Consider the following 27,535-nt stretch of genomic DNA (forward strand, 5'->3'; position numbering starts at 1 on the left):
CTACCGTTTCCAATGTTTATTTTGGATTGTTTATTGATTGTGGTTGTTGTATATAAAATTGTGGGAGATAATTAAATTTTTAACATGTAATATTTAGCTGTTTGTAATAATAATTGTGATTATGCTCTAAATCCAGTTTAAAACGAATTTCTGAATACGGACAATAAACTTGTCAAATCAAAACAAATATAATTGCATATAGAGACAATTTTGAATTGCTTGTACGGCTGAGTAATCTCGATGAACGAAACATGGGAGATTCAACATTCAGTAATTTGTTGTCTAAAATTTTGAGCATTTATTCTCGTCTTCAGGAAATGTGCAGGCTGGTCGTTGCTGTGTGTTGCTTGTTAGGAAATCAACGCCTACCTTTGTAGTTTCAAGAAATGCACGATATCAGAAGAGTTGACAAGAATCATAGATATGGAAAGTGAGATTTTGACTCAACGGTTGCCAAATATTCACCAAGATATAGATCTTTGTGAGTTGACAAAAGCTCAAGAGAAAGACCAGATTGCGGGTGTAATTGTCAGATACCCCAAAACTCATGATCTTCTCGACAATGACAAAGAAGCAAGGAAATTAATACTTGAAGCTGAAAAATATTTCCTCCATGGCAATACCTTGTATTATGTATGGCATACCCCATCAAAAGGTCATTTGCCAGAGAAGACTACACAACAGTTGTATATATGCCACATGATTATGTCGATAACATACTGGTCGCAAACCATGACGAAGTTTTGGCCGTCCATTTTGGTATTCACAAGACATACGCCAAAATTAGACAGAGGTATTTTTGGAAAGGAATGTACAAGGATATTGATAACTGGGTCAGATCTTGTAATTCTTGTGCAAGCAGAAAAACTCCAAAGCATAAAGTGGCAGCTCCACTTATGACTATGACTGTGCCAGGTCCATTTGAGAGAGTAAGTGTTGATGTAGTTGGCCCATTACCAAAGTCGGGTAATTAGTAGGTATTGTATCCTTCACTGATCATTGCATGCACAGGATGGCCAGTTCTTGTACCTGTCAAATCCATAGATGCTCGTACAATAGGTACGTGTTTCTACAAAGAGATAATCTGTAACCATGGATGCCCACGATTTCTTTTAAGTGACAGAGGATCCAATATTCTTAGTAAACTTATGTTAGAAGTGTGTCACATCATGAGAACTACTAAACTCAACACTAGTGCTTATCACCCACAGTGTAACGCTGTTCCTGAGCGTTTTAATGATGTTATTTTGGATACAATTCCACCCTGTGTTAATCAGTTTCAAACAGATTTGGACGATTACATCCCATCCATCCAGTTCGCCTACCGAACCTGTCCAGCTGACAATAGCATCGGGTTTAGCCCATTCTTCCTCCTGTAGGGCAGAGAGGCTGTTCTTCCATTGGACATCTCAATCCTCAAGCCGGAGGAGGAGAAAGACCAGACAGTACGTGAGCACTTGCACCATCTAGTGAATCAGCTGGAGACGTTCCGTGAGGTGTCAAAACAGCATCTCCAGAAAAACCAGGCTGTAATGAAGGAGCACTTCGATAATCACACAACAAACGTTGAGGACCACGTTGGAGGTAGTGTGTTTATATTCTTTCCGACTACACAATCTGGGCTATCTAGGAGATTAAATCAGCCGTGGTGTGGACCTTACTTACTGTCTTGTGAAATAAACTGGACCTACAAACTTCATGGTTAGAAGCCTGGAGAACAATAAATTTGTATCATCTCCGATTCATGTCAATCGCATGAAATTCGAATATGATTAGTACAGGCGTCCATCAAGTCAAGTTACTCCAGATGAGCTTCATAGTCCCCCTCTTCCGGACGTATGCGACTCTGATCTTCCCGTGCATTCTTTCCAGCCGTTAATAGCGAAGCACTCCACGAAAGTAGACGAACCACTTAAATATATCAGGACTACCCACTCCAGCTTCTGACGAGCAGGAGTATGAAGTTGAAAAAGACATTCGTGGAAAATTCAATTCAAATCGAATCTCATCAAATGGAAGGACTTTCCCTTCAAAGTATAATACTAGGGAGCCAGTTTAACACCTTCTAACACCATCTAAAAATTCACCCTGTGCGGATTATTAAATAAGTTTCATTTAATTTTAATAGTGGCTACAATGTACATCAATGCGTTGGATTAAAAAAAGAAAGAATTAAAGGGCCCTTGTAGATATATATGTAAGTTTTGAATAAAATACATTTGATATTTGTTTGAGGAAATGAAGACTCGTTTATCTAAATAGGCCTATTTAGTTAGTTTTTATATGTGCCTACAGCCCTGATCGCAGACAGTCCTTGGAAAATCCTTAAGTTTTGTCGTTTGAACTAAAACTTCTCTGTAAGCCCGGCCGGCATTTTTCATCTTTTAAGTGGTCTGAATTCACACAAGACTTATGGGAAATATCGTGTCGCAGGAGCCGATTTAGAAGAAAAAGGGGCGTATGTTATGTAAACTATTTAGCCTATGCCAGTGAGGAATGTGATTTAGCATAGATTAAGGTTCTTGGCTTAGTGTATATAAGGCAAACGGGCGTGGTCGTGTAGGGCTGTGGTCGTCACCCTGTCCTTGAGCCACGTCGTGTTGTGATGTGTGGAACAAGTTTTGTTGAATTAAATTATGTTACGTTTGTGTGATAATATATTTCGTTTCATTTAATCGTGTAGTCGTCACATTCCCGGAGCAGATTGACCCTCGTAAGAATCTCCAGAATGGAGTGCGAGCTAAACCTTCCTTCTTAATAATTTGATTAAGAGATTTTAGTACGCTTGTGTTTAATCACCTTGTATTTACTGTGGCTGACTGACTTACTGATGACAAAGTCATCTATCAGCAAGGCCCCCAAACCACAAGCCGCTGTGGTGAACCGTAAGTTTGGCGCAGAACTCGGCACAGTGGATGAGATGATGACTACTGAAAGACTGAAGAAGAACGCCCTCCTTCGACGGAAAATATCATCTCATTTGTGAAACTGCAATATCTAAAATTGTTCAAAATTATATCTGAAACTGAGCAAAGCGATGATTGGCCTTCAAAAGACATTGTGAAAGGTTCCATTAGGGTATATTTTAACTCCATGTAATATTTAAACATTGAGCAAGCGTGGACACAGACCAACCAACATCCAAACATCTCCAGGATTTTTTAATTGTTGTGCAATATCCAAACTGCAGCACTTACATCAATTGTGAATAATTATGTTATCAATCAATTTTACCTCTTCGTTGATGGTGGATCTGCAGCGGGATCAGTCAAAATCCCACCCAGCATCACAAGCGATGATGGCCGTGGAATTCGCAGCTCGGTCAGTTTCGTCCTTACCAGTCACATAGCGCTCGCACGAGGAGTACACTTGGTTCCCATCACAGTCTTGGCCGTTTTTCTGTGCCTTCTGACAGGCAGGCAGAGAGTATAGCTGAAATTGGCTGCAGTTGATAGCTTCGCTTAACGGTACCTTGCACCAATGATTGGTTTTTTACCGTTAGAAACACTTGAGCTAAGAAATGAAAGGCTGCAGGAAGTTGTATCATGGACAAAAGGATGTTTGTACAATTGTGGTACTTTCCAAATGTGCCGATAGACTGCAAGATGTTTTCGTAATGCATTTCTGTTCGGGAGTAGTTACCACTTTGTCATATTAATGCAGCATGCATTATTAATACTTCGTCTTAGCTGCAGTATTGTTGCAAGGTCAGAGAGTGGGGAAAACTGATTTTAAAAGGTCTCTTGGCATCCATGCTGAAAACAGTGTTAAAAAGCAGCGCTGTTCAATGAAAGCAGACACAAGTTCTAACGATAGATAGCACTACATTGAACTCGTGGAAATATGTACTTGTATACTTACATGTACGCCGTGTATACTTGAAAAGCCGTGGATTTATCTTGTTGCTGGAATATGGGCGTATATGTCCCGAAGTGGTGTCAGGCCAGATGGTACAGCTGGGACCGTTCTTAATTAACCATTTATACTGTTTAATGTATCACAAAAAAGTTACCTACATTGGAACTTGTTACGATAGAAGCATAAGTAATTTAAGCATCATGAAAATTTAAGCAAATGAAAAAGAGCCTATTTCTTTTTAATTCTAGAATTTTGAAAATCTGCAGTGAATAGGTCTGTACAAAGCATAACGCTGCCAGAACATCCAGAAATTATTTTAGAATATCGAACGGCACCTCCGGTCAATGCCCAATCTTCGCCAAATCAAGTTCGCCTAGTGAGTGTTGGATTTTAGATCTTGAATCGAATACAGCGCCCCCATCACTGCATTGATCTTTGAAAAATTGAAGTTGTACAACGTTCACGTATTAGCACAGATCGAACGCTACAATTACCTTACAATTCAAGAGTGTTGTCTTATTGATAAACACGTATCCACCCATCAGAAAAATAATGAAATTGATAGACCTATAACATAATGACGTCAAAAACCCTGACAAGATAAATGCTGTTGTTTTGTTTTAATATCGCTTTCAGCTACTCAGGCTATTACTTTCATCTACTCAGGCTATCGCTTTCAGCTACTCAGGCTATCGCTTTCAGCTACTCAGGCTATCACTTTCATCTACTCAGGCTATCGCTTTCAGCTACTCAGGCTATCGCTTTCAGCTACTCAGGCTATCGCTTTCAGCTACTCAGGCTATTGCTTTCAGCTACTCAGGCTATCACTTTCAGCTACTCGGGCTATTACTTTCTGCTACTCAGGCTATCGCTTTCAGCTACTCAGGCTATCGCTTTCAGCTACTCAGGCTATCGCTTTCAGCTACTCAGGCTATCGCTTTCAGCTACTCAGGCTATCGCTTTCAGCTACTCAGGCTATCACTTTCAGCTACTCAGGCTATCGCTTTCAGCTACTCAGGCTATCACTTTCAGCTACTCAGGCTATTACTTTCTGCTACTCAGGCTATCGCTTTCAGCTACTCAGGCTATCGCTTTCAGCTACTCAGGCTATCACTTTCAGCTACTCAGGCTATTTGCGCCAATATCTATACATTTATTCATAACCTTTATCAATTTACCTGGAAATATCACTGAATCGATTTCAAACTGTTTTATAATTTTTCAATTAACTGGTAATCTGCATTACTTCATCACTCTTGGAAATTGGAGAATGTGTTCTGAATAACAAAATCATATGTCAGATGTGACAGGGACACGAATAAACTTGGATCCCTAATTTATAGAACATCGTACGGGGCTCTGTAGAATAATGCAGGTCTATTTCAACAAGTTCTTCAAATGGTTCTTTCATAATTCGTTCGGATTCTGATGAAGAATTTCTGCAATGAAGGATGATTTCGACCCTTTCCGTATCATGATTTTCTTTTTCCGCAAACTCTTAAATTCAAAATGTCATCTTTGAAGCACTTAGAAAAATATATGCTTCATCAGAATAGCGTTCTAGGTCAAATGAGCAAAGAAAGCTCAGGGATGCGAAACACATCGTAAAAAGCAGTCACAAAAAATGCATTTTGTCATCACAAGGACAGCCTGTTATCTTCCAAAGTTAGCTGTATATTTTCATTCGACAGAAAGCTGAAAGAGATGCAAGTGAATCACAACCATGAACAATGGTTTGGAGAAATGGATATCAACTATTTTATTTCCCATTCAGAACAGAAATTGATGTACGTTACACAATACTCTCAATACCGAGTTTAAATAAATAATATACCCACACCTTTACATTGATATTTTAAGCATAATATGAATATACATTACTTAAAACCATTAATTTTGTTAATAAAAACTGTCCCTATTATCAAGATGTATTTTTGCGTTGGGGAGATGTTAATTATATATAACGGGTTTGCCCTAAATATACGTTGGGTAAGGGCAAACCCGTTATATATAATTAAAACTGTCCCTACAAAGTAAAAATTCAAACAGACACGACAAGAACAACAAAAAACCGAACAGAGACACTCAGGCAAGAAAATAAAGTTATTGATAATGAGACGCCAAACAGCAGGTCAAATTCACGATTAATCCCAGTAATCCATAATTCAGAACCAAAAGTAGTTGCATTATTGAAATAATTTCTACGGCCAGAAAAAAATTGAATCCATACTAACAGGAACATTAATACAAAAAGTAAACATAAAAACCATCGAATGTCTGTGAAAACAGATCCCTTAATTAATGAATACATTATTTGTCAGAACAGACTGATCATTTTTTGCAGTGCAGTGTCCATGGGGCGGGGGAAATATTTGGTCCTTTTAAGTAAATTAATTTATTTTGTTTTTTTATTAAGGGATTGGAAGCGCCAGCATTTTAGAAATGCCACCATCTTTATTCTTTTCACAGTCGTGAGAAAAAAATATGCATTTTGTCCCCCAGACCTTGGTGTACGCCATTAAGGAATCTGCGTATTTGTTGCAATCTGATGTAACAAAATTAATTAGATAAATTTATTTGTATCTAATTCTCCAGGTGTAATGTAAATCTTATTAGGTTGCTATGGTAACGGATAAGATATTTCCAAGCAACTGTAAAGTAGTTTATGAGAGATGCTGGAATAATAAGTTTATTTAAAAAGCAAAGTCATGGTTGGAGAAAGAAAAAAGTCACAATATGCAAAAATAAACCAAAGACGCTCAGCGAAATAAAATGACTTCGTTGTAAATATTTTAAAGGAAAACTTTTGCGTAAGTCACGCATGTTGAACAGCAACATTTAATTGTCATTTTAAATTGCCACTTTCCCTCCCGATGCTGGGAATTAATATTGATCTTTAAATGGGAACACATTTTACTTTTAGAATATCAATAATTACTTTAACATTGTATATTTCATAAATCATTATGATAAATATAGTTATCACAAGTTTTGCACCATTTGATTTGCTACATAATATATTTTTCAATAAATTTACTGCTAAAAACACGATGACATTAAACTGCACAATAACATACAATACACCTTTGCCATATGTATCATTATAGTATTTTATATTGCGTATATTTTCTTTCAGGCTTCACTATTTTCTTTGACACCGACACTTAAACACGACAGCTTCAAACACGAGTAAAACAATGCATTTTCTCCATTAAATAAATACAATGTCATGTACATTGGAGCATCTTTGCATGCGTTTCAAGAATCACGGTTTAATATACCATTATGGCATGACCAAACTAGACAAAGAATGAAGACTTTCCAGTAATTACTCATCTCATTCAGGATAATCGATAATGACGATGTATGTTTATCATCAGTGTGCTTTTTGTCCGTGTTTTTGTGTATGAATGAATTATACCGATCATTGAATAAATCGCGCGCCTCTTTACCCATTATGGTCTGCCGGTATTGCTCTGATAAATCACAGCCGCGATTTTTATCTGATATGTGTAAAAACAGTCCAACATATGAGCACACGCATATGACGTGTGTGGCTTGAACATGCGGATTGTCATTGGAGAGGAACACACGTTAACACGCCGCATTCGTGTGTTAGCAATCTTAAAATGAAAGTGAGGTTAACTTTTTATTTGGGGAACCTAAAGATAGAAATAAAGCAACAAAATAAAAGTCATTAAACAGTCGTTTAGAATATATGTCCTTTAAACTTTGTGATTGGCCGGCCTTAGATTAAATATAAATGCTACACTGAAACAAAGCTGATTGAAGCTTGGAACCCAAAATAGTCTGACACCACCCCTTTAACAGATTACATTGAATATGCTACATTCCACGAGATCGAAAATGACGCCCCTGAATAAGGTCCATTGCAACTGTCAAATTTGGGATCAGTCACTGATCCGTAACCCAGAACTAAAGGCCATTAGTGAAAAAGGTACCACGCTCACGCGCAGGTCGAACGCCCGTTTTAAACACCTATCCAACTCCAACTACAACAGTGTCGTGGCTTGTCAACATGCGCGTTGGCCTTGAGCTTAAGAACATGTGCTTGAATCTAATTATACCCCAGTAATGTTGTCTCTTCGTGCAGGTTGCACGAACGTGTAAAGTCAGGAAGGCAAATTGAACGGATGAGAGGAAGCCTGTTTATTCGCTCATGCAGATGGTAATTGTAGGTACTGTATTTTGATACATCACTGTCTACAATTTTAAAAATACCATGATTCTTTAACCGGCTTATTACAAGCATGATCTAGTTTTCTTCAAGAGTGTTGGTATCTTCTTTGGCTGAGCAGTGACAGATATTCACCACTCCAGTGTATGTGCTCTCCTTAGCCACGCTGAGGGCGCCAAAACGTCCTCTACTGGCAATCGACACTTGGGTAGGCTTATCGTCTAAGCCATTCTGGATATCATAGAGCCCCATTTTCTTCTCGTTGTTTTGGACGACAACACTTTTAGTGACCTCGACAGATAACCCATTCAGCTGTGGCATAGACCCACCAAGGGAAACGGAGCCCTTAGTGGGATGGTAAAACACATCATCTTGACTCTTATTGTCCTCATCTCCAAGACCGTTTGACCGGCCATTCATCATACAAGCGCCATTTGGACAGTCTTCTCCGGAATTTTCTTCGGATTCGGGTGACAATTTCTCTTGCACAGAAAATGGCTTCCGTGGATAGAGACTGGGACTCTTCCGAAGGTCAATTCCATCAGTGTCACTTGAGTAGCCATCTGCCTCATCAGGTATTGCTAATGCTGCCATCTTTGACTCGGTATAGAGTGCCATGTAGACGTCTGGTCGTGCTTCAAATGCTGCTGCAGCAGGCCATGAGGCTATCCGGCGTCTAAGAGGACTCAGACATCGCATGACGGCATTACCCATGCTGCAGATCAACCTCCAATCCTTCTGTATATCTTCTTCAGTAGTATAGAATGACGTCACGGAGAATCTAATGACGTAAAGGCCGTTGATTGCCGCGGGCACAACGTACAGTTTGCCAGTGGCATTGAGTCGTCGAAGCAATTCTTCCGTCAAAAAGTTCTTTCCCTGAATGTGTAGAAATTAATAGCTATGGTGTGGAATCGAAAATCGTGTATTTTAACAAGAAAAGATATACCTTATTAAAAGAAAGGCTTTTCATAAAGGGTTGCTTAATACCGTACCTTAAGTCGGAAGACAACCAAACTGAGGTTGCATTCAACTGGAATTTCAAATATCGGCTCTGTCCGGAGTAAGGACTCGAAGTACTTTGCTAGACGAACCCCCTGACCGAAAAGGGAAATTAAAGTATTAAACAAAGCTCTGCGTTGCATCATGATTGTATTTTGCAAGTGTCGAGCGATTGGTTCATTTAGAAATTAATCCAGCTCAAAAACGGGAGGACAAACTAGCCAGGCAGAATTTCTGTGCCAAAAGTCTTTACCTTGCGAACATGCTCTTGTAAGCCCTTGATGCCAAACGATCGGATGACAAACCATAGCTTAATGGCCCTGAAACGACGACTCAAAGGAATCTGCCAGTTCTGCGGATGGACAACATTTCGCATCCACAGATGGATCAGTGCATAATTGTAACATACTAAAACATTTCGGTGGTCTTGTATTTTTATTCCTAAAACTGTTAATTGGACATGGAACATAAACTGCGTTGTATGCAATGTATAAGCCGACGATGCAAAGAACACAACTTGTCAGCACTAGAGTACAATTGCTACCCAAGGGTGAAAATCTGAGGACCTCTCTAGAAAGGGTTTATCCCCCTTATGCAAATGAGGATGTCTGGTTGAATAACACTTTCATTGAAAGTTGACAAGGACAAGAAATTCAGAAAGAACGGCGCAACCCGTTTTGAAATTTGCCATGAAACCGGGTAGAACTGTAAAAAGACCTATGGCTAAAATTAAAGAAGTTTCTATTTTGAAAAGGGTAACCTCGTGCTAGAAAACTTTTTTTCTATTTTAATTTTTACCATTTACAACACCTTTTGCTATATCCTCTAACTCGCTGAAATATAAACTGGCACACAGGTGGCATTATAAAGAGCACGCTCAAATTCTTCAAGCCAAATTTCCATAATTACGATCTCTGGTAGTGCGTACGATGACAATACGCAGACAATCACAGAAGAGACGAAGCGTGACGCTACTCCACAAAAGCGTTGAACAAAAAGGCGTCCAAAAACTGATTTTGTCAAATGCCCTTATAGTTGGTAACACCATGATGTCGTTAAAATCGGCAAAAGTGAAGCAATCAAGCCTTAGAGAAATCGTTATAAGTCTGTCATGGTAGCTTGCATGTTTACATGGACCTAATTTAGCGGCTCGACGCAAACAGTCGGTTACTTTGCATCCAACTTTCCAGACTGTTTGTGTCCGTGTTTGCTCTCTGTGCCTCGTTAAGACGAAATGGAAACTAGGCTTTACTCTACGTCACAAGATAGCGTGTGTGTTTGCATTATTTCCATATCTGCTGATGCTGAAATATGATTGTACTACATTTCTCCTATAATATAGACTGCTCAAGGAAAGGTTGCATGGTATTTTATCCTCAATTACCCAGGGAAGAGAAATCCTATGACTTAACTAGGATTTGAAGCTTTGAATGGGTGGAGGAGACATGAGAAATAGGTATGCGGGTACACCATGGAATTAACCTCTTTTGGGCGAGCTGTGGTTCTTAAAAGTCAACACTCACCGGTTCTTTTAAGAACCACACCTCGCCCAAAAGAGATTGATTCCATGGTATACCCGCAAACCTATTTCTCATAATCCTATGACATGCACGCTCATATCAAAAGTGGTATAAGGGGACCAAGAAAACTACGTCCTTAGAGTCCTGTTCAAGATAAAGTAGTCGTGTGGTTAAGTTCGAATGGTCAAATTAAAAGGAGAGATCCAGTACTTGATTCTAGTCGTATGTACATGTACTTTAGGTCAGACTTCACCTCCATCGTCAGGAATTAGGAAGGCTTTCAATCAACCCTCTTACCATGAAGTCAACAGCCATCCCTTGCTTCTCATGTTTAAGGTAGAGAGGATTAACACAGAAAGTCTTCTCCAAGACCTCGCGATCTTTCACCCTAAATATAGTATAAAATTACCAGTGCATTTGTAATTCATGCATAAGTGTGAAAATTGTGCTGATGAAGTATTCTTCAAATCTCTGATACCAAACATAGAGAAACTCAATCCAATACTCTGTAATAAAACATTGGTCAAAACAGTGTTGGGCATTTGTTGTTTGCCCAGCCTTGGTTGAAGCTGCCACATTGTTGGTCAATTTTCCGTCACCGTTGGTCAAACATTGACCAAATATATTTAGAAAACTTTGCTCAAAGGTTGCTAAGTTGATATTTTTACCAACATCGGGCAAAATATCAACGCAAAATTAAGCACCTTTTTACATTGTACCGACACAAAATCTACTTTATCATCATACTCCGTGGTCACGACCATGTCATTTACACCTGTAAAAAGTGATGCCTCAATAATTTGCTTATTTTCAATCAAATCAGCGTTTTTCTCACACACCAAATTTGGGCTAGCTTACCACAATGCCGTGCAGTCAAAATGTACCATCATCCATTTACTGGGATTGAAGGCAAAGGTATCTGCCTTGTCAACCCCATGCAAGTGAGTGCGATACTCGGGGCAGAGGAAGGCAGTGCCGGCATAAGCTGCATCGACGTGTAACCAAAGCTTTTTCTCTTTACCTGAGTCATAATAAAAAATGACATCGAGTTTGGAAGAAGAACAACCTTAAAACAGAGAATAATCTTTCTGAAAAAAATAAATGAATTCGTGATACTTTAAAAAGGCAACCACAATGAAACATTAATTACAAAAGGATAATTTCTTATGTCTGATGTTTAATTATAAGAAAAAACCTGTTTCAGATGTTGAACCATCGTTAACTCAACTTTTAGGGCGTGGCAGCCGTTTTGGAAAAAAGTCTTCTTGTGCCTACTGTGCCATGGGCCTATCGTGGCCACCTTGCATTAACAAATGAACTTTGCTACGACGTTTCAATGTTAATGAGAATTTGTCAGATGTGCAGACTTTAACCCCCAGTTTTGGGGGCGTAACAGCCATTTAAAAAATGGGGATTATCATGGTCACCGTGCTATAGGCCCATTGTGACCATTTGTCATTAAAGCATTAAATGTCTCATATACATATAAAGTGAATATTTTAAAAGATCATGGTCACCGTGCTATAGGCCCATTGTGACCATTTGTCATCAAAGCATTAAATGTCTCATATACATATAAAGTGAATATTTTAAAAGATCAGGAGCCATTGCAAAAACCACCCTTCCAGGGTATTGCAGCCATTGTTAAATTGAGGCAGTTATCGTACCAATCTTGTTATATTTTGGTAACCATTGCATACCGCATGAAACCTTTCATGTTGTCCTTATAGAGGGCGCAATTTCCTAGCAACGAACAGAACAGTGTATACACAACTCTGGAAACAGAGGCTCCATTGGACGGCACTGCATGTCGCTGGTTCACTAACGACTATGAAATGCACAAGTTACGGTCGCGTCGCTATCAACAAAATGAATACTCCCACCAACATGGCACTTTTTAACTAATGGGGGTAAGCTTCTGCTCGAGGTGGATAAAAACATCATCAGGAAATTCAGGCATGGAGCCATTGTAAATTTACACTTTTAGGGGATGGTGGCAGCCATTTTGAAATATATGCGTGGGACTGTTGATTGAAGACAAAGCAAAAGATTTATGTCATGCAGGTAACTTATTTAATGTGAATTTTCATGAAAAGGTCATGTGTTGATGTAACTACTTTTGTTTTAACAGTGTGTCAATTTGTATAAAACTTTGGCCTGGACCTTCGATGACAGGTCCTTTGTACCAACCCTAAAGTAAATCTCAAGACTACCATGCCACTAAAGAAATGTTCTACATCTAGAAAAAAGCAGACATACAATATTTTTTATCAAAATATATATGTCAGGAGTCATCTTAGTTTTTTCCAATGACAAATGGTCACAGTAATTCTATGGCAAGGTGGACATAAAATCCCCCTTATACAAATAGTTGCCCCTCACCCTATAAAAGGCTAAGTTTACAATACCTTCAATTTATACCTTTTATATTGATAAAGAATGTTTCTTTGTAACTATACTCACACACTTCACCAATTTCATCCAAATTATCAAAAGCACAGACTCCCGTAGTTCCCAGGGTAGCGCACACCTATACATGCAAATCAGAATGTGGAATTACAGAATTATCTCGACTCCAGCTTTTGTCAAGGTGAATACAATGAAAACCTTGGTCAAAATAGGCAGAATTCCAACCATTTAACGAGGATTTAGATTTCAAATGAACCATTCTGAACCAAGATATTTTCAGTCAAATCTTAAAAGCACTTAAGATGCTCACTCTTTGTAATTTATATTTACTTCCAACCTTTAAGATGGTCACGTGAGCAATTCACATCAATCCGAATGATCGTCTTATTCCAACACCCCTAATTGATAGTTTTAATTGAAGTTTTCCGTCGTCTAAGAATATGGTCCTCCACAACTGTCAGCTATAATTTTACACCAAGTACTCCAGATCACAATTTAGTTCCACATTTATAAAGAAACGTTTTAACAGCTGGAAGTCTTAAATGATGCCAATGAGTTCCAATCATCATTTGCCCATCACCAGTTTGGTGGGGAGAAAATGCCCACAGGGAGGCAAGAACTGGCGAAATCAGCAGATTTAAGGAGTGCGCAAAAATCGATCAAATCCCCACCTAATCATTCCGAATTCACAATCTGTTCCTACCACCCCAAGCCCATCGGGCCATCAGACGGGTATACTGACGTCAAATCGACAGCACAAGCAGTGTCAGCAGCTGTTTGTGGGACGCCAATGGCCTCCTCGATTCCTCAAAACGAGGCAAGCTACCGTCGGAATGGCAAAATTATTGATTACTTTCCACGTTTGATACATTGCTGTGGTGCAAATGTGTTTATAGAGCATTTGGCCATACTTCAGAACAATCCAATCATGGGCAGGCATTGTAGATTGTTTTAGAACCCCTGGCTTTATCTCAGTCTTATACCGTTTTTGTTACTACAGTGGCAAAGTACAGGCTTGACGCGCAAGAAACCACTGAAGATTCCCATCATTTAGCTTAATATTCTATTGATGTGTGTCATTAGCATTTCTCTGGTGCAGGCATCAGTAGCTGGCCATCAATTAAGTATAGTAATGGCCTTCTGATGATCAAGCCTTACTTTGCAGCCACACTTTTGAAAATTGTCTGTTAACCAGTAGATTCTATTGTCAACTGCCTTACAGAAGTTGCTGTTTGGGGACAGTACATTCTACTGTCCCATTTTTTTCTGTATGGAAGTGTATTTAGGACACGGTAAGAGAAAAAAATAATTCGTACGTACGGATTACGAAACCGTACGTACGGATTAGTAATCTACATATGTTACATTACATGACTTTACTTCAGTTCATGGGGCCCGAGCGAGACCAAGAGAGGGTACGATTTCCTAGCAACGGAGGCTCCTTTAGTAGGAGCCCCACCTTGCTGGTTCCCGATTGACAATGCACTATATGCGTTGTGTACGCGTCCTGCCACCAAACAAAACAACACTCCCCACCAGCATGGCTCTTTTCTACCGATGAGCGGATGCTTCTGCTCAAGACAGAATTTTGAATGCCATCAGTGCCTGGGATCATTATTTACAAAACCGTATGTACAGTAGTAATCCGTACTAGGAAATAGTAATCCATACGCACGGATTACCATGCCATAAATCATAAATACAATTAGAATCTCCTGTCAGTACTTAGAGAAGAATTGGCAGTAGAATGTGCTATCCCCAAACAGCAACTTCTGTAATGCCAACAGACAATAGAATCAACTGTTATTTAATAGACGTTTTTAACAGTGTATTTTTCTGTCAGCTATCCAGTGGGCCAGACAACCAAGTTTTGCCAAAGAGGGTCGCCAGGTTTACCGCTGGTACAACTCTGACGGACGGTACCGCTGGACATCGCCAACTGGAGTTTTACTGATCCACTTTTTAATGTTACAAATTACGGTCTTGTTCCTACTTTATTGAAAGAATAATTCAGGTGACAGTAGATGTTATGATAACTAGAGTAAAACTTTGGGAAGTAAGGCACTTTTCATTTACTTACAAAGAATGGAATGAGTCCTTTCTTCTCGTCTTCATCTATGGCCTTCCTCAGAGTAGTGCCACGCAAAGAGTACCGTTCATCTGATTGTATGCGTCTTAGTTTGACTAGTGAAATCAGTGCATTTTTTTCGACAGAAGAATGGGCCTGTAGGTGTGTAAACAAAAGACACGACCATAACTTTGGGCCAACGTAAGACAAAGGTGAATAAAAAGGCAAAGTTTCCTTGCAGTAAATTTTTCGTATACAAAATCTACTTGGCACTTAATAACTATTACATAGCGTTGAAAGTTAGTAGTCGTATTGTTGGCACGAGATTCAATATCATGAACGAACTTGATACTTTAAATAAAATCATTGAAAAATTCAACGTATTATGCTCTGGTCAATATGCAAATGATCCCGAAGGGTATTAAAATAATTCCCATAGGCTACATCTTTTGTTGAAATCAGATGGTACTTAGACCAAATTGCGCCCCCCCCCCAATATCTGAAATCGACACACAGCTCATCAACAAGAAAGTATAACATTCAGTGTTAAACTTCAGCAGTTCAGCACAAAATGTGCTGCATTTAATTTTATTGCACATGTACGATTTAGATTTACATAATAATGGAGGACCATGTATTCAGTATTCATTTTCGATAGAGAAATGGACAATGTCTGATATTATTCACCTTAGTTGTCCCGAATGTACTGAATGTTATGTACCTAATCCACTGCTACTTTTCACACCCCCGAATCGTTTGGGGTACCATCAGGTACGACCATGTCCTGAGAGTACTGAAATTAGCAGAGAGCCTCTAAAGTTTAATTTAAAAAATTGCATTTGTCATTTTAATGTTCTGCGATTACTTTGTAATTAAAACATATGTAAAACAAAAACACTCAGACACTACATCAGCATTATAAAAAGCATCAGTATTACACGTTTTACAGACTCTCGGTACCAACTCGAAATTCCGCGTTGTAAAGGTCCCTCTGTCACTGAGAAAGAGGCACTGATTTGCAGACATCGATTTCTAATAAAGATCAAATTACAGAATGACCTGCATATACGGGATTTTCACACACCTGATCAGAGCAATAGACAACAAGACGGGAGCAGATAGCTCCATCGCTGATGTCATCAGATAGATTTTCCCGCTCTCTCTCTCTGTTGATAGCTCGATAGCGGGCTGCAAATATCGCTACCAAGGTTGCCTCACTCAATGTACCCTACAAAAAAGAGAAAGTTCAAGGATTTCAATTGTTACTACTAAGACCGACTTGAGTACTATTTCAAGGGCATTCGTTTTGCTGTATGGCTTTTTGTGGGTACGACATCTGTGCTTTTAAAACTTCAAGCACAAAATATCAAAGAAATAGTTTGCCAAAAAAGAAACATTTTTGGTCTTGTTTTGGTTGTTGGTTGTGGATGTTGTGATTGTGGTTTGGTGCTGTGGTGGTCGTTGTTATTGTGCTAATTTGTGATGACTGTTTACGCCCGGAAGGACATGAAACAGCCAAACAGACTTTGAAAGTTCCATTGTGTGTTGTTCAGCCAGACAACAGGCCAACAAAGGGAGACAGCAAATTGACCGCAGGTGTAATGGGGGGAGGGGGTTATAGCCATAGCTTTATATCTTCACTTCAACTGGGGAATAAGTGGGGGTAAAAGCATCAGCAAAACAGAACAGAGTTACGTTCTAAGATTTTCTCTATTTGAAAGTTATATTTAGTCATGTCCAAAAGTTAACGAAAGGTACCATTGTCCTGCGACAGTTAAGCCGGAAAGCTTGTATAATTTAACCGTTACTGACTGATACATTCAAGCAAACTATCAATTCGAACCCACAATGGTTCGAAATGAAGAAAAGAGAGGGCATTAGTGTGTAAATATAAAGTTGGACGCAAGAGAATGTTCTAGACGTATCATACTACATCATTTTACGTAAGTACACATATCCGTTGATTTCTTTTCGTATTTCCTGTAGTTACAAGTGCACCTGCTCATTGCCAGTTATCCATGATGCATTGATATTTTGCAGTATGCAGTTACATTGTCATGCATACACTACCCGTTCAGTTTAATTTCCACAGTTTGACAAACTAATATTGATTGGAGCGTATTTTTAGACGGCACTTAATTACTGCTATATGAGGGCGATAGTAAACTACCTTGGTGTGCACGTCCGTAGATACCTAGAGCACTCAGTTCGGAGGGCCGGCGATAATGCTTACTCAAAGAGAGGCAGGGGAACTTACACAAAACAAGATTATGTTGAATGGAATGTCATTTCCATTCGATTAAGCAAGGAGGGAGGACCAGGTGCAAGATGGGATATTAAGCGTGATGAGTCGATTATTTCAGCACTACCGGAGGCCTACCATCAGCTCTTGTCATTTCCGTTATGTGGTGACCAACACTTAGCGCTCTGTCACCTCCACAGGCGTTGCTGGGCCATGGTTACGCCCGTAGCCGCGTGTGACGTAATTCATGGATGAATTTCACTGAGACGTGTATCGATCTCAACTTCATTATTTCGTCGTTTCGTCTTGTCAGGTTTTCGTCCAAACGCCCGATGAAGAGTTCACAGTTTAAAATAAAGCAGATCCAAGTTTTTACAGACCAATGAGAACCAAACGTAAGTCATCATACCAAACTAAATACGTGTGGATATTGTAATGTGTATGTTTTGTTTATATTTCGTTCATATAACGTGTTTGCTTGCATTAATCCCCCCGTGTTTTGTAACGCTACATTTTTTACTTTATTATCGCTATATGCACTTTTCCCCCGTGTCCTCATCTCTGTAGGTTTCCAAAAATAGCAATTTTTTAAAGAAAGGTTACTTTGCCTATCATTTCCCAATATTTTCTTAGTGAGTGAAAATAGCCAAAATATTGAATTAAAAAGGGAATCTAGACATCGATTGTGCCATTTAATATGGGGGAAAAATGAATTGATTTTCTTAGATGAATCTGGTGACTATGGCGACGTTATCAACTTTACATTTTCAGTGGACCACGCCCAATGTTGGTGAGGGCCGTCCGTAAAATACGTACGTACAAAATGCCGACTTTTGGACCCCCTCCGCCTGTGCGCATGGCGTACGCTGTGCCTCCAGCCCCTCCCCTGTACGCATGGCGTACGCTGTGCCTCCAGCCCCTCCCCTGTGCGCATGGCGTACGCTGTGCCTCCAGCCCCTCCCCTGTACGCATGGCGTACGCTGTGCCTCCAGCCCCTCCCCTGTACGCATGGCGTACGCTGTGCCTCCAGCCCCTCCCCTGTACGCATGGCGTACGCTGTGCCTCCAGCCCCTCCCCTGTACGCATGGCGTACGCTGTGCCTCCAGCCCCTCCCCTGTGCGCATGGCGTACGCTGTGCCTCCAGCCCCTCCGCCTGTGCGTATGGCATTCGCAGTGGCTCCACCCCCCGTTTGCATACGCATTAGGGTAGCAATGATTAAAAAAAATCGTCAGACGTCGACTTTTACTGTGTTGGAATGGTTTTTGACGCACAAAAGCTGACTGTGGTATTTATTTGTGTGAGCAATTAAAGGGTATTGATATGATGGAGGTTCATTAAAGGCAAATTTTCGGTTTGCGTATAACACTGGCTCGAACACCCTCCCCCTCTGTACGCATGACGTACGCACCCCGCCCCATTTGTGTAAGCATTGTGACAACTGTACAGAGCCACTGCCGCTTCTATACAAACCCACACTGTGTCTTCCCCAATTAAAAGACAGCCTTTGGAAAAGCCCCAGTGAAACATCGCCGGAGTCATCTTCGAGGGCCAAAAATTTGCTCAGGCATGCTACAGGCATTTTGGTGAAAGTTTGGCTCTATACGTGCAACCTTTTAGGCCTGGGGTACGAAAGTAAAATGAAATCTGTTACCCATAAATCACTTAAAAGCTATACCGTCCAATAATCCTTTTAAAACTTTAAAAATGCTGTGCGCCCCGCTGCACCGAATGTGGCAATCGTCCTTTTGAAGGCCAAAAATGCCAGTCGCGTTGGCTTCATTGCTTTTTGGTGATTGGTGGTCGCTTTGTCTGTATCATTTCATCTGCGTGAATGTGCGGACTCATTGTTCACATCTGCATTGATGACAAGGACAACAAGAGGTGTGGATTGGAAAGAGTATTGTAATCACATCTTTCCCATTAGCACATGACGAGAATAAACTAATTACGAAAGTATTGCGTTGCAATATTGGGCCACTTTATGAAGATATGAAGAACAAACCATCTATTTTCAACATAATGGTTCCCATTGTTAAGTTAATAATCCACGATGTTCGAAATTCTGAGATCTGGTCAAAGCCCTCGGCAGAGGGCACTGACTGTTTAAACGAGTTGATACAGTTTGCCCCGAGGACGTTATGGAAAGACAAAAAGCTTCACTGGTACATGAACCTTCACTGCACAGAAAAATGCTTTCACTGCAAAGAAATGTAACCCAAAACAACCACGTTATGTACTTGAATTGCTGTCCGGTGCATGGCAAAAAGAGAGAGAGAAAACAAAACCGCTAGGTAAAATAATGATAGTACCAATAACATTTTCTACAACCGTTGTGTAAAATGAAACAAGTTTGCCCATATATCAGGAAAGACCCAACGCGGTGAGGTAATCTGTTTGCCCAACAATTAGGCGATTCATCTGGTACCCAACGTTGGGCAAAAACTTGCCCAGCGGTTTCACAGTGCTGGCACATCATTGTGCAGTTGCAGACGCTCGGGTGACCATGTTTTAGCAGCATGTGCCAACAATTTCACTGAGAGTTACAAATGACTCCTAAAACCTTCGGGCATCTTGTCTGTTTTCAATCATTTAAATGCTAAACCAAAAACATGTACTTGTCAATGACAGCAATCACTCGGATTTAATAAATTTACTACTCGAAACAGGTGGTTAAAGTTCCAGTTATCTTAACTTAACTGGGGCTGTTTGATGCACGATCTGTAACATGCATTGTCTTTTTCGGTTTCAGCAGAGTGTCCCCGACTTTCAACTCTTGAACCAAAACCAACAGCAAATGTTCATCTCCTAACAACTGCTTACCAAAGTGTCTTACAAACAACACTTTCAACAATGCTTCTGACAATATTGCTTCAACTCTTCACTTACAGCTTTGCGTATGACCCAACAGACTAATAGTAAACATCATTAATGCGTTTGTGCCACACCCATTCCAACATTTTTAACTTGAGGCGTGCATGCGTTTTTGGCTAGTCCATGTGATAGACGCGCGCTCTTATGCGGAGCTTGCTTGGAGTAGAATGAGTGACACTCAAACTAACGTTTGGCAAGATGCAGTAATTCATTGGTCGAAAAGGCTTATTAAGCGCGAGCTACAAATGAAGCATTCAAGGTGCCATACAGTAGGAATGGCACATCATTCTGATAAGTGATAGTAAATGAAATAAACTGAATAAAATGAAACCTTCTATCTAGCCATATACTGACCTGTAGAACGCCTCCTCCTTTTCCATTTTCGTTTCGGTGCATAAAACACGGTGGCAGGCCAATCATTGCACCTGGTGCACAAATAATACACGTATAACAATACATACTTTAAAAGTCGAACCAACTCTTGGGTTGTGAAGTGATAGGCTTTTCTACAGTTGTATCTGTCAAATCAATATTTTTGTTCTGAATAATGTGGGAAGTGAAGGAAAAGAGAGTGGACTGGTCCACCCATACTCTACTTCTAAATAGCATTGAAAATCATTCTCAATTTTTTTCAAATGTCAAATAAAATAACAAGAAACTTGTTTCCATGAAATGGAATTGGTGATTTTTGGGCAATTAGAATCATAGATTTCATTAAAAACTAACAATGTAAAATGTTTTAAAATAGTATTTTAAAGTCAGAGTAACTTTAGTCTTTCAAATTCTCGAAACAGTATAGAATTAAATTGAAGTCAATTTAACTTTGCAGTCTTTGAAATGAAATCTAATTTTTGTATTCCTTATGATTGACTGGGGATGTACTTTTTACTGGTTTATACAAATGAACTTTACCTAGCCAGTCCATAACAATGATTTCCAGTTCAGTGCACGCTGGACTCGACGCCTATATTGAATGTTAAAAATGTAACAGCATTAGATTCAAGAAGGTGATACAAAACCCTGAATTAACACAAAACTACGACGGTAACTTTTCTGACTTACACATGTATTCCCTGAACGCACTCGAATAGAATAGAGTTAAATATATGAATTGCACGCTTTATAACAAGGAAGAAAACGAATTGATGAAATGAAAATTCAAGAAACGGTGGAAGAGAAACATCTGTAGCTACCTTCGCTTGAGATGAAATGTTCTTAACTTTTCTGACCTTTGTTATAATTTTGCATTTGTGTTGGCTTTGACGTCAAGTGTAAACCGGCCTCTAGGCTGATGTTCATAACACCTTGATAAGTTACATCTAGCCTACCTACCCATGTGAATCCTAGACAACTGATTGCGTCTGCAACCATATCTCCAAGCAACGAAGGAAAGCTATTTAATGCAGGGAAGTAAGCATGCATGTGAGGGCTCTGCCAGTGGGTGACCTATAGAAAAATATACAATAAAACAATACATACTGTACACCTGTGAACCACTTGAAACATGTTAAGTTCTTTTGTCGAACAATTTTGTTTATTTATTACGTGTTTGTACAGTAGAGACACTCATGGTTGCTGAAAAACATACCAAAGAATGGCAGCCATCTTTAAAACAAACTGAAAAAGTCCTCTTCTCCTTTTATTAAAACTATACTAACCGCACATCAGGCGTAAATAATGCGGGACCATTATTAAACCAAGATCAGATTGAAAATCTGGTTGTGCGGAGGTGTAAAACACCTGTGCAGATGCTTACATTTCAATAAGTTGACCGCGTTTTAAAGGCAAAAATTATATAGTGTGAAATTATTAAAAGCACAGGTATGCTCCCACACGTCCAGGATGATTACTAGCAAAAACAAACTAGCTTAAGAATAGTGTAATATAAAAGTGATGTAACTGAACGGAGATGCGCATGTGACTGCGTGGGTGTTGAGCCGGCACAGTGGGGTCTCTTTTAACTATATGATTTATTTTGTACTTATAATTAAACATCCACTAGGAAAAAGAAATTGTCCTTGTCTGGACAAAGTTTGAACAAAGTGTCATCAATGGAAGAACTTTCATGTGTCTCCATCGTTCAATAGCTGTGGAGTCTCCTCAACGTTGGAACATGTCAATGTCTGTGTACTTTGTGTCTTTTTCATTATTTATAGCCATTGTATTGAGTGCAAGTTGAGAAGGGAAATACGTGACCCTTCAGAGTAGCTGATGCATGTTGACTACGGACTAGCAATTAAAATGACCCCAAATTGATGGAACTCAGTTTTGTCAAGCAAGTTTATTTCTAAACCAAAAAGCAAGTACATGTATTTTGAAAACTCAAAGCCGCAATCAACTGCCCCCAAAACAAGATTTGCCAAAATAGTTTGTCTTTTCCAAAAGTCAACAAGGATGGATGAGGAATCAACGAATAGTTGTACCATTTGAGGCCTTCGTCTAAGGTGGCCAAAATCACGTTTAAGGGTCATCATAAAAATGGTGAAAAGGACGTTGCTGAGTTAAGTGGTATTCAAGTAAATAGTTTAGTGGTGTGCATGTACATGTATATAGTTTAGTGGTGTGCATGTATATAGTTTAGTGGTGTGCATGTATACAGTTTAGTGGTGTGCAGGTATATAGTTTAGTGGTGTGCATGTATATAGTTTAGTGGTGTGCATGTATAGGTCTATAATTTAGTGGCGTGCATGTGTATAGTTTAATGGTGTGCAGGTATATAGTTTAGTGGCGTGCATGTGTATAGTTTAGTGGTGTGCAGGTATATAGTTTAGTGGCGTGCATGTGTATAGTTCAGTGGTGTGCAGGTATATAGTTTAGTGGTGTACATGTATATACTTTAGTAGTGTGCATGTATATACACTATTGACAAAAGTAGTTGACATGGCCCATATACTCTGCCTTCCAAATTAAGTTACTTGTTCCATGAAAGGAGTTACAAAAGGAGACTCATAGTTGCTGAACTCTATTCAAGAGGAGCCCTAACCTTTTTTTTTATAGATATGATGCTTTACCAGAGGCTGTACAGATAATATTAAACTATAAATGAAAACATAACGACTGTAAAGAGTTCTGATGTAGTAAGTAAGCACCAAAGCGGAGTGCAATACAATTGATAGTGGATCTATAGGACACAATATTGGTTACTTTCATGCACACAATCCCAAGGTAAGATAGATTTAACTAATTTTGATTTAGAGTGATCTTCCTCAAGGGAAGATTCCGGACAATCATTTAGATGGGATTTCTCTCCGTCATACCTAGTTTCCATAGCAGTAAGGGTCCAGATGGCGGCCAACAGCACACAAGATGTCAATACGCAGATAGTTACTGAAGAGACGATGTGCGTGACGTCATTCGCCCAAAATATATTGAAATAAACTGGCACCTGAAGCTCTGAAAACTTGAAATGAGTTCATCTCACAGGGAGAGGGACGTCTGAAACCCTGGCATTTTTACATCCTGCGCGGGTAGTTGCTCAAAACTATTCCACGTCAAATTTTCATGTGCTTGTGTTTGTATATATTGTATCCATTGCAGAAAAATCAACATTTGAGCATTGCCAATAGTACTGTTGCTAGCTTTTCCAACATCAAAAACAGAGAATATTATTTTTGTTATTGCTAAAATTTGTGGCATATTTGCTGCCTCCCAGATAACTTATTTTCCAATGCAGTCAAACTGATCTTCCTTGAATAATTGCCTATATGCTGGGCCTCAATCATTGTTAAGTAGATTCAGGGTTTGCCCTATATCTAATTTGTGCAATCAACTTTTTGTAAAGTAGCGATATCGCGAGCTGTTCAGTAATTCAGTGTTTCAATACACCACTTGGTTACTTCAATCATCATGAGCATCCAATTGTTTATCCCTCACTCAAACGTTCCACATATTTTACTTTTTCAACTCATAAATGAATCGCACCCTTGACCATAAATAACAAAGCGTGGGAAACAATTGCCTATTAAGCCAAATAAATTTATTTTCAGGCGTTACGCGTATTACGATGTACAGCCAGGAACACGTCAGTGCGATGCACGAAAGATAATACGCTTGAGTAGGTTTTGCGTTTGAGTTTGAGAAGCGTGGAATGCAAAAACGTGGAAGAAGCGGATGGTTGAAGGAAGGGGAAAAGGCATTGTACATGCGGGTACAGAGCTAGGTGTGGCTGCCAGCAGTCATTCTAGCTTGTGACAACACACTGAACGGTCGACTTTCTGGCAAACAAATTTTCTTTAATTGATTTTAATATTTAAAGAAGCGCTGTAACGGAAATGTCTCAAATGAGATGAAGTGGTCTTAAAAGAGATTTAAATCAACCAAGTACATTACTGAGCCGTAGGGTTTTCCAAAGTCTTGTACCTCTTTGAGTTTTATCTTCACTTTTGTTTACCCTGGGCTAGCTTGATTTACTGAAAATGTTAAATAACAGTAGACAATTTATACCAGTCATTTTATGTGTGGGAAAGACTTCATAAAGTCAGACAACTGAGTTTCACAAGGATGAATTATTACATTTGAAAAGAATTACGGTTTGTTATAACCGTTTGTTAACAGGCCGAGCGTGGGTCAACTCACAAGGCTATTTCCAATTAACGTAACTATTTGGAAGTTGGAGAGTAACGAAGTATTAACGAGGATTGCGATTGTTCCTTCGATTTCGAAACGTCAATTAAATTCAGTGCGTATTACATCTGACTGCACTTTCCTGGATTTAGTTGAAACAAAACAGTGATTTTTTAGTTATCTCGCACACAAGTTTCATGGGTGCATTTTCCAAAAATTGCCCCCCAAAACCAGCTTTTATCTAAAATGTTTTTGAGTTTACATATCTTTCCGGTTTCTTCGCCACACTGATTAGCGAAATCGTCCGATTGTTCTTAGTATTTATTAAACGTTCTATTTCTCTCTTTTGCTTTTCTATTCCAGAATAACAACATTTGTGATAGCTGCCACCAACAACGTCGTCGTATTGTGTTTTTAGCCATATTGTTGACTTGAATAGATGGGATTTCATGAGATCGGTGAAGGCCGTCCTCAATAAAAGAACCCCTGAATTTCCAATATTCTTATCAATGCATTTTGTTACATAAAATAATAAATATTAAAATAAATTGATCATTATTATTGCTGCCTTAATATCACCTAGTGTGACCGGTCAGTCATAAGACCTGAAATATAGAAATAAATTCCAGATTTTATATATTTTTACTTTCTTCTGAATATACCTAAGCCAATTCCTGTGGGAGTGAAAGCTGTAACCGTTAATTATCTTGTAATTCATAAACATATATTTTCTTTGTATTTTTGTAACTAGCAAGCGTCTCATGCAATAGGATTAAGTTGGTTTTATTCGTAAATATTTATACAAACTGTGCATTGTTTTCATCCTTATAACCTTCTTCCGTTTAAACTGATAGTATAAAACGATGACAGACAAAAAGGAAACAGGACTAAACACATACGTATTAGAAAGAATACAAAAATGTGAAGGGTGACAAAGGTGCCTTTTTGCGTCTCTCTCTCTTTGAATGTTCAATTCTGGGAATGCTTTAGACTAACGTCCGTGACTGTAAAAGTCTCCAGGTCCGCCATTTTGCCACGTAGGCCTACTGTGAAAAATCAGACTTGACAATAGGTAGCGAAACGGGATAGGGCGACTCTACGGTCATAGACGTTAGTTAGTACTAAGCAGCCTATCATCAATATAAAATGCGTAACTTTAACGCTTCTTAGCGCTAAGAAATTTCTGTCAGGCTGAGTTGGACCTAGCACTCTTTTCCATTGTCTATTACACAATTAATCCGACCCAGACAAGTAAACATGAGTAAATGTACTCAGCATTCGACGGAGGAATTTCTTTCGCTTAAAAAACTTACCCCTGGCAGGATAACCCGCTCCACATCTTTGAAGATGTCTTCCCATTTTTCACCCTCTTGAGGAGCCACATCGGGTACCAACCTCTTCATGTAGCCCGGTTGCACATCGGGGAATGTACGTCGTGTCCGTATGGTAGTCAGATACTCCACAATGAAATCAACAACCTCCTTTCCTGAGAAGAAATTCCATAAACATGCTTTCGTATAAGCAATACAAAGATCGCAAAAAGCTGCAAAATACAAATGCCTGTTATCAAGAGTCTCAAATTGTTCAGTATGGCGGCGTTCGAACTATGTAAAAACAAACTGTGAGCCCATAAATGGCTTGATAGGAACAAATGTGTGTAATAATGTACTCTGAAGTGTCCTGTACACGAGAATCAAATTAAACGTAGTCACCGATATGCTTTGTAGCTGGCCGAATCATTTCAGTTCACACCACTGACTTACCTCGTCGTTGATATTCCAGTGCATCCATGGCTGTATCAACCAAAGGAATGCTTCCACACGGACACCACCGGTCCTCGTCCACAAAGTAAGATAAGGAAAGAAAGATTCCTGATTTAGCACCACAGCAGAAGTGTACTTCACAGTTTGCTCCCAACAAAACATTCGATCTGTTTGCAGTGGAATATTTGATTTGTTTGATAAAACGTGACCCATAACATACGAGGCATTGAAAGAACTTCCACACTACGTGCCCGGCCCTTCGAGCAAACGTTTGATGCACACAACCCACAAGTGTTCACTCCTTTACGTGACAGTCAATGGTTGAAAGCTTTATAACGAGATGACTGGGTGTGTTGTAGGCACGTGTTGTGGGCACACGCATAGCTTCATAACCTTATGGGCGACCGTTAGGACAAAAATGACAGCTCAATGAAATAGGCATTATTCTGCACAAATCATAAAGCTGTATAATTTATAACAGACAACGCCACCACCCGTATGACTAATTCACACATAACACAGACAAAAGCACGAATGGGTAATATAAATTTGGGGTCTATTATTTCCCGTCCCTGTTATTTCTGGCATATTATTTTTAATGTTTAGAACTCATTGTTTAATTTCCAAGACTGAATAAGCACTGGAAATTATCTGCCAAACAAATAAAAATAGTTGGAAATCGATTTCAGTGATACATCCCTTGTCAGAGATGTCAGATGGTAGACATGTCAGAGATAACAGGGACGGAAAATGTCACACTTTGGACCCCAAATTTATAAAATGACCCAAATGAATATTGAGAACTCTGTGAACGTGACCGTTGTGCACGTCCGCCACGTATGTCCACCCAGCACTGCCGGTGTATTAAGTTAGTTAATACATGGGATTGCATGGGGCGGTGCATGACAAGAGTAGCCATAATCTGGTCCTGTCTCCTTCGATACGGCCTCGATTTTTGACTATAAGAGGCAGCGGTGGAGAGCTGTAGCCAGTGTTCGGTACTTGTGCATGCCGTAGTCTCACATGGAGACGCCGCACCG

General features: G+C 39.4%; 1 protein-coding gene across 3 annotated transcripts; it reads right to left on the reverse strand.

The window, feature by feature from the left end:
- Positions 1-5,592: 5,592 nt before the first annotated feature.
- On the reverse strand, positions 5,593-27,251 carry hdc (histidine decarboxylase). 3 transcript variants are annotated; one of them, XM_022250809.2, is made up of 14 exons: positions 26,716-27,251; positions 26,496-26,568; positions 26,046-26,218; positions 21,502-21,615; positions 21,082-21,133; positions 20,524-20,594; positions 16,140-16,283; positions 15,068-15,211; positions 13,042-13,108; positions 11,437-11,599; positions 10,876-10,966; positions 9,312-9,410; positions 9,052-9,153; positions 5,593-8,935 (listed from the first exon to the last, which is right to left on the reverse strand). In XM_022250809.2, exons 2-14 carry the CDS (start codon positions 26,521-26,523, stop codon positions 8,135-8,137), a joined length of 2,049 nt encoding a protein of 682 aa, XP_022106501.1. In that variant the 5' UTR covers positions 26,524-26,568; positions 26,716-27,251; the 3' UTR covers positions 5,593-8,134. The 3 variants fall into 3 exon arrangements, with proteins under 3 accessions (XP_022106501.1, XP_022106500.1, XP_086996400.1); XM_022250808.2 differs by having other exon boundaries at positions 26,496-27,249; XM_087140274.1 differs by lacking the exons at positions 26,046-26,218; positions 26,496-26,568; positions 26,716-27,251 and adding an exon at positions 23,427-26,024.
- Between the last annotated feature and the right edge of the window lie 284 nt (positions 27,252-27,535).

This window comes from Acanthaster planci, linkage group LG08, assembly GCF_054643075.1.
Source record: "Acanthaster planci isolate LZ-2023a linkage group LG08, COTS_SCS, whole genome shotgun sequence".
In the NCBI taxonomy this organism is placed as follows: domain Eukaryota; kingdom Metazoa; phylum Echinodermata; class Asteroidea; order Valvatida; family Acanthasteridae; genus Acanthaster; species Acanthaster planci.

Coding starts and splice junctions, on each gene's coding strand:
- hdc (XM_022250809.2), bottom strand. CDS start 26,523: ATGGATGCACTGGAATATCAACGACGAG. Junction 21,616..26,045: donor AGCGGGTTATCCTGCCAGGG/GTAAGTTTTTTA, acceptor ATTTTTCTATAG/GTCACCCACTGGCAGAGCCC. Junction 10,967..11,436: donor TTTGACTGCACGGCATTGTG/GTAAGCTAGCCC, acceptor TACTATATTTAG/GGTGAAAGATCGCGAGGTCT.